The sequence below is a fragment of the Harpia harpyja genome, chromosome 9 (assembly GCF_026419915.1).
Source record: "Harpia harpyja isolate bHarHar1 chromosome 9, bHarHar1 primary haplotype, whole genome shotgun sequence".
NCBI lineage: Eukaryota > Metazoa > Chordata > Aves > Accipitriformes > Accipitridae > Harpia > Harpia harpyja.
This window is the reverse complement of record NC_068948.1, coordinates 36,614,616-36,622,587: the sequence shown is the minus strand read 5'-3', so window position 1 is coordinate 36,622,587 and position 7,972 is coordinate 36,614,616. Positions and strand designations below refer to the sequence as shown.

At 43.4% G+C, this 7,972-nt stretch overlaps 1 protein-coding gene across 1 annotated transcript; it reads right to left on the bottom strand.

Annotated features, from left to right (window-relative positions):
• Positions 1-1,853: 1,853 nt before the first annotated feature.
• On the bottom strand, positions 1,854-3,952 carry FZD10 (frizzled class receptor 10). The gene has a single exon (XM_052797942.1). The coding sequence runs from the start codon at positions 3,901-3,903 to the stop codon at positions 2,131-2,133; it is 1,773 nt and encodes a 590-aa protein (XP_052653902.1). The 5' UTR covers positions 3,904-3,952; the 3' UTR covers positions 1,854-2,130.
• Positions 3,953-7,972: the final 4,020 nt, after the last annotated feature.

The window sequence follows — 7,972 nt, the reverse complement described above, 5'->3', positions numbered from 1 at the left end:
CACAAAGGAGGAAAAATATATTTCCTCTTCCCCCAAAAGAAAAGGTTTATATTGAAAGCTGCTTTGTATATGTGCATTTTAGACATACAGGTGATTAATAATATCTGCAACATAATTTTTGTCATTCAAGTTCCTAGTTGTTGCTAGAAATTTAAAAAGACTACAAGAAGACAAAAATTTATCTGTCACACTGCACAGATGAATTGAAAAACCAGACCACTAAAAAAGATCCTTTTGTAATAAAGTTCCTAGCCACAAGATGAGTGTCACAGGGATCCTCACTCTACCAACATCCATAAAGACCTCTCTTCTTCCTGTTAGGAGATACCTGATAATGGGTTTTCTAGAACAGCCTGTGTGAGAAAGTGAGGTTATATTACTATCTCACCAGATGATCACAGAGCCTGTTAGTTAACTGCATGGAAAACTCCAGGTTAATACAAAATCATGCTCCACTAAAAACTTTTCTTTTTTTAATATATTCATGATTTTAGCTTTATCAGATGCCTTTCCTAAAGTAGTATTCAAGTTTTGTATTTATATTTTCCCACTTCTTTCTCCCGTTCCTCCCGAAGTCTTCTCCCAAATAATAGTGATACCTTCAGCAGTGTTAGAAGGGGGAAAAAAAAATCCCTGAAGAGTAGAGACTGGATTGTATTCAAACTGTGCTGAAGTGAGCCGGCTATCTTTAACATGCTGAACATATCCTATGCAAATTTTAAAGGGGTGTTAACCAAGGATCATTGTTGTAATCTCAGTGCTTTGTAAACATGGTACTACTCTACATCACTGCAGCTTTTTTACTTCACTAAAGCTTCTTCCCATTCAGTTTTCTCAGTTGCAGAGGCTCACAGAGAGAGGCAACTTCAAAATCCATTCAATTCCAACTTGCAATTTCTTTTGAGTAAATTATTCTATCTGCTTATACTTGCAGGCAAGTATAACAACAACTATTATATTCAAAGTGTGCTTTTATCAAATAATTGAGAAAACAAGTTTATTAACCACAAAGCACATCAGAGAAAGTTTAGAACACACAAAATTATCAAACTAAAGAACATATTTTATTTTTAATAAAATAGTGGAGCATGAAAAATAATTGTATATTACAAATATATACAGCACAAAACTGTGCACCCCCAGCACAGTAAAGAGCATCACTTTATACAAAGCTTCCCTTTGCAGAATCTAGTGCTTCTTGATCTATTCATAGTGAGAATTTGTTTAACAATAGAAAGAGTCAATAAGCCCTTTGGGTCTCTTTGAATTGATCCCCCCCCTTTTTTTTTGCACAAATCAGTCCAAACGTGTATAACATTGGCTTGATTTCCATTAAAAAGCCACAAAATGTAACACTAAAGGGTTTCTGAGGACTAGACCTCTTAGTTCTTTTGTTAAGAGATTTCTTTTGTTGTCTTTATGTACAGCAAAATACTTGTTTCTCTTTTCATGTCATGGTAAGAAAAAAAATGTATTGCACATTATTCTTATTCACAAAGTTTGTGTCTGGTGCAGGAAGTTTCTCTTTTAGTGAAAGAATATTGGTGAGCATTATAGATTGAACCTATTTTTAGGCACTCCAAACCCACTAGGCTGAGATGAGTTGTAAAGGATTTCTCTCTCTCTGTCTCTTTTTTATAAAAAGTTAGCACGGAAGTTGCTTTCACAGATAGCATACTTACTGAGGACAGGCCTCTTTGGGACCTTAGTTTCCCTAAAGAGACAATGCTCACTTGGGCCCTTTTAAAATCAAATCATTGCTCCATAAAACTTGACCATACCTTGTTACGCAGAAACCTGTAGGAAATCCAGCTCAGCTACATGAAAAAGTTAAATAGGGTGTTGGGTTTTGGTGTTTTTTTGAAAAATAAATCTGAGGCCTGGATGAAGTACTTAACTACAAATTAGTAACAGAAAAGACTGTTTTAATTCACAATATTTCTTTCACTGAAAACCTTTCCATAAGTACATTTACCTTCAGTTTTTCACCAGGTCCTGAATTCAGCGTGATACATTTTTTGCCTTGAGATATTAAACCATTCTGACAAAAAAAATATTTTTAAATTTTTGACTGCTACTGTTGACATTTGTAAGTCTGTAAGGTGAGATACAGTCTTTTCTAAAACCTGGTCACACACAAGTGGGTGGCTGTAATGTCGATTCGTATTTTGCAAGGTGAGTTTTCTGTGGATGTTGAGGTTTTTTGTAGATTCCGCTACTTGTAATAACACTTGCAGGTTTTCTCCTGCTTCTCTTCTTCAATCTTCGACTACAAACATTTTGCCAGGACTGAAGAGTCTTGGAAGTCCAGATCCACATCCCACTAGTAATGCCCACAACTAATAACATAAAAATTTTGACCATAAAAATTTCTACTGCTGGAATAGAGTTATTCATCATGCAGTCTAAATTTTTAGTCTGATTGTTCATCTTGCATTTCTGTTGAGTTGCCACAATTTTCCAATAATCCATATTAAGTCTTTCATAAAAATAGCAAGCTATCACACAAGTTGCAGGCACTGTATACAAGACTGAGAAGACGCCAATCCTGACCATAAGTTTCTCCAACTTGTCAGTATTTTCTCCACCTGTTTTCATCACCCTCCTGATATGAAAAAGGGCCACAAAACCAGAAAGAATAAAAGAAGTGCCAATGATTAGATAACAAGCCAAAGGAATGAGTACAAACCCCGTCAAGGCATTCACATCCATGCTTCCAACATAGCACAACCCTGTCAGCTCATCTCCAGCCACCCTTCTCATAACTAGGATCATTATGGTCTTCACAGCCGGAATGGCCCACGCTGCCAAATGGAAGTAGCTACTGTTTGCTTCAATTGCTTCATGCCCCCATTTTTTCCCAGCTGCTAGAAACCACGTTAAAGTCAAGATTACCCACCACAAGGAACTTGCCATACCAAAGTAATACAGAACCAGGAACACAATGGTGCAGCCAGTGCTCTCCAGTCCTTCCTGGATGACATAGAGTTGGCCACTGTCCCTATCGCAGGCAATACTTTCAGCACCCGAAAAGAGGCGAATAATGTACCCCACTGAGTAGACACAGTAGCACATGGAGAGGAAGATAATGGGCCGCTCGGGGTACTTGAAACGCTGAGGATCTATCAGAAAAGTGAGTACGGTAAAAGCACTGGAGAAGAAGCACAGAATGGACCAGATGGCAATCCAAATGACAGCAAATTGTTTGTCATCCTTGCTCCAGTACACGTCAACCCCTGGAGTGCAGAGCGGTGCACAGGAAGCGCTCTTTTCCACGTGGTGGAACTTGCCAGGATTTTCACAGGAGGTTCTGCTGAGGCTGTCCTTATGCTGCTGCAGATCGTGGCCACTGCTGGGCCGCTGTGGTCGAAACATGGGTGGCAGCATGCTGGATCCTCTGGGTGGCTCATCTGACCCGTTGTTGGGGGCTTCCATGCACAGGTAATTGGGGTCATTCTTGTTGGGCAGTTTGCTGCAGTCCAGAGAGTCTGGCCACTTAAAATTGAACTGCTCCATAATAGGAGAGCATTTCAGCCTCGCCTGCTCGCACATGACCCTGCAGGCTGGGATCGGCGTGGAAACCTGCTCCGTGCACATTGGGGCGTAGAGGGAGCAGAGGAAAAATTTCAGATGGCTGTGGCAACCATACTCCACCAAGGGGGCAAACTCGTGCAGCTGAATGGCAGCTTCCCTTTGGTTTTCGTGTCCCATCAGGTTAGGCATCCTCGTCATGTTGTACCCTATATCCTTGCACATGGGGATTTCTATGGGCTGGCACCTCCCGTCGCCGGGGCGGTCAATGTCTATGGAGCTTATCCCCGCGCAGAAGCCGGTCAGGCAGCAGAGCAGCGGCAGCAGCCTCCGGACCAAGTTCCTCGTCGCTGGCCCCATTGCGGCGGCCATCCAGCCACGCGTGCGGCCGGAGCGCGGCTCCCTCCCGCGGGCGCCCGGCGCCGGGGGCGTGCGGGGAGGGGAGCGGGTGGCGGGGAGGGGGGGACGGGAGTCACTTCAGCGGCCGCACGGCTCCTGCCTGGGACCGCATCGCCCCCGACCTTCGCGAGGGAGCTGGGCGGCGGGGGACGGCGGCGCGCCGGTCAGCATAGCCCGGGCCGCGGCCGCGGGCAGCGCCCGCCCCGCTCAGCGCCCGGCGCCGCTCCGCATCGGCCCCGCCGGCAGCGCGGGGGGCCGGGCGACTTGGCGAGCGACCGGGCAAAGAGAAAGCACCCCCAACGCACAGATGCGCCAAACTTACTGCGGGGAGCCCGGCAACTTTCTTTTCCCCGGGCTTCCACTTTTGCGCTGCGTCTTTCCAGCGCCCTTCCTCCTCCTCCTCCTCTGCCTCCTCCCCGCTGCTGCTTCCCCGAAGCGCAGGCAGAGCGACGCCGGACTAGTTTGGGTCTGGGCAGATCCGACGCCGGACTAGTTTGGGTCTGGGCAGATCCGAGCGATCACTGCTTCAACTTGCACGTGTCCCGGGCGGCTTTTTGGTGCAGCGGGTTTCTCCGGGGATTTTCCTCTCCTTACAACGGGTCCCAGCTCCGTACTTTCTCGCCGAGAGGTGGGGATTGGTTTATCCGAGTGCAGAATAAAGGAGGAGGAGGAGGAAATATCTAAGCCATTGAAGAGGGGGGCCTGAAAAATCCCCCCCCCCCGCGCCCCGTCTCGCCGCCCTCTGGTCTGGGTTTGCAATAGGTCGGCTCTTCGGCGCTTTGCAGTGCAGGGCTGGCTCGTGTGTGTGCGTTGTCTGTGTGCCTGCTCCGCTCCGCTCCGCTCCTCCCGCATTAGCAAGAACTCCTGGGGCTGGAGCAGCTGGGGTTTTCAGGGGGCGGGTGAGTCCAAGGATAAAATAAATAAAATAAAAATGAAAAAAAATTAAAACCTGGGCAGGATCCGCCTCGCATACGACATCCACTTTGCATGAGAAAGGTGAAGCTGACACGGTGATTACTTTCCAATCACTCGGAACGCCTCGAAACCTCCTTAAGGACCCCTACAGGTTCTCCTTGATCAGCACAGATTAGAAAAAGCCCCATTTGTTTCTCTCTCCTTCTGTCTTTCCTTCCTTTCGCCTTTCCCTCCCGTTGCCCTCCCTTGAAAGTTTAACAAGATCTTTTCTCTAGAAGGCGTCAGCCTAACCTCCCTCACTCAGGTAGGAAGCCAGGGAGAGCGAGTGCTTCAGACTTCGCGTCTCCTAATAAGAGGGTTGAAGGTGGTGCCTCCTTGACTGCCTTTATTGGAGGGGGGGGGCAATGCTTTAGCAGGGAGGATGTGGGGAGGAGGATGCGTTTTATGGCGAGGGCTATAAACTCTTCGCTGCCAGGGTCATAAAATATGGTTGCTTTCAGCCTGGATTCTCAGCTGTTTTCAAATGTCGTGCTTTGGCTCGAATTCCTAAATGAACAGGACAGGCAGGATTGCTGAAAAAGTACCTGATTATGGTTTTAATCACAGTATGGCATCACTCGAAAAGTAGCTTGCTTCTTCCCCCCCCCCTTCCTTTCCTTAAATAAGAAACCCCAAGAGGACTAGAGACGTACCCTTGGGAAAGTTACTTCATCCACTGTAGGAAAAGATACTTGCAGATTTTGGAGTCGGAGATCATTCTAAAGTGAGTTGTGTTTACTTTTGAAGTTAAGCTTTGAGATTTATTTTGCTTATTGGTCTATCAGAGCTAGAAGGAGGAAGTTAAATCCCAAGCCAAACTGTAATTCACAATTTTACAGACTGAAAAGGAGCACTGTGATCAGAAGTCAAAAGATTAGCTCTACTCCCCCCCCCCCCCCCCCCCCCCCCCCCGCTTTGAGCTTAGTTTTAGCGAACATATTAATGAAGAAGGAAAATCTCTCTTTCTCTTCATTCATGCTCGCCCACACAAACCGGGCTCCTCTCCATTAGTGCCTGTTTCTTATCGAAACGAACACGGATTCTCCTGGAAACTACCAAATCCCGCAGGGTCAGAGTTAATACCCCACCAGGCTCTAGAAAGGAAACTGTTGGCTTCCTCAATTGTGATAAGGGTGAAATGGATCCAAGCAAGGACAACAAACCAGGGCTAATGTTTGTCTTTGAAAACCCTGAAGATGTGGCTAGTTTTCGCCGAGAAGTAAAAGCCATCATAAAAATGTTTTAAAATAGTAGTCCTTCTTTTTGTGGCTTTTCAGTGGATCGAGGAGATTATACTTATAAAGTACTGATCTTAGGGGCTGACCTTTCCTTGGGCACTTTTAGATTCCTTAGGGAATGTTACAAAAGCAGGCAGTGTTATGTGCAAAAAAAGCTTTATTTATTTTAGTGTGTCTGCGTGTCTTATGTGTGTGAGAGAGTGTGTGTTGGGGCATTTCCATTCTTCGTTAATCTAAGCCTGTTTTCTTAGTATTTGTATGCATCCTGATTCCTCTTCTAGAGAGCTCAGTTGGGGGTAGTAGGGAAGTGTGGGGAGAGCTTTTACAAGGGACAAGTAAATTCTACTTTCAAAAGTAAAATTTAAATAATAATAAAAAGTAGAATTTAAATAATGTGTAAGATGAACATATTCAATATTTGTTTTGTTCAACTTGATTGCTTGGGAGCTTGTTTTTCTCTTTTTTTTTTTCAACATATTTTTGAAAAGCATGTTATATCACCATTCACATTAAAGTAATCTAGAAAAAATACATGAAATAAAATGTGGCCTGTTTTCTTCTATAGCACTGATAGCAACCTTTTTCTCCTAAGAGGCAAAAAGAAATACAAATGAAAGTGAGAAAAAAGGGGGGGGAACCCCCAACCTTTGTAGCTGTGTCCCTCTTAATTGATCTTTTATGTGCCAGTTTAAATCAGCCTTGTTTTTCTAGCCATTATTTTAGCCAATGCATCCCACTTTAGGTCATTTATTTTACTTTCTATATTTTTAAAGAGCTATCTAGGGATATCTCCCATTCAACGAGCTTGAGTCAGTGAAACTAACAAATAGAACATTATTACAGAAAAATGAGAGTGCTGAGAAATCAGCAACTGGAAGATACCTCTGTAACTAATAAATGAAAAGAGCCTTTTGATGGCTTCAGCTGAAAAGATATTTTATTTTATTTTTTTCTCCTGTGTGTGGGATTTGAGATGTGTGATTCTATGGAGCAGCCAGGCACCCCTGCTGCTAGGCCCTGGCTAGGAGTTGGCCCCCCTCTGGCAAATGTTATGGAGAATTGGGAGGAATTTTATGGCTGTCTTTTCCCTCAGCTCTTTTTTCTTTTGTCTTCTTTGAAGAATGACTTTAGACATTTTATTTACATATTTAACCATGGATGAAAGAGGAAAAAGAAAGCATTTGGGCCGTTGTGGGAATAGTGATATGTTTAAATTAATGGAAATCTTATTAGGCTTCTAAAATTTTAAGCAAAAGATTTTTAATGAAACTTTATAATTAAACATGATTTCAAATAATGTGCCAACTCACAGGAAAGATGCATTTCTCCCTCTAGCTATCCATCTCCCCACCTCCCAAAAATGTGCAGAGGAATCATCTGTATCTTAAAGTCCAGCTCTTCTTCTATCCTGTAAGCGAAAGATTAAACAACCTGAATATTTAATAAGGCATGTCATAATTCAAACCATAACTAAATATTTTGTAGGTAAAGCAAACCATAAACAAGACAAGAAAAAAGACAAACCACCCCTCATCCCTGCAATGGCAAAGTTTAATGCTGTGTAATCTATTGCAGTGACAGTGTAATAAAATACTTTGATATGGGTAATGGTGAAAATCAAAGTTGCATCTATTCTATACATGTTAGAGTCAATGGAAATTACAGTGCTAGGCAAGGTTTTCTGAAATGGGATTAAGGAAAACCCAAATAATCCATTTGAGATAAAATGTTCTGACACTTCAGCAGTAGAGAGAAATGAAATGATAGGCTTGGGGAGTTGAAGAGTTAATTAATGCATTAAAGATTTTTAGTAAAATAGTCTAAATTACTTATGATTAACAATAGTGTGT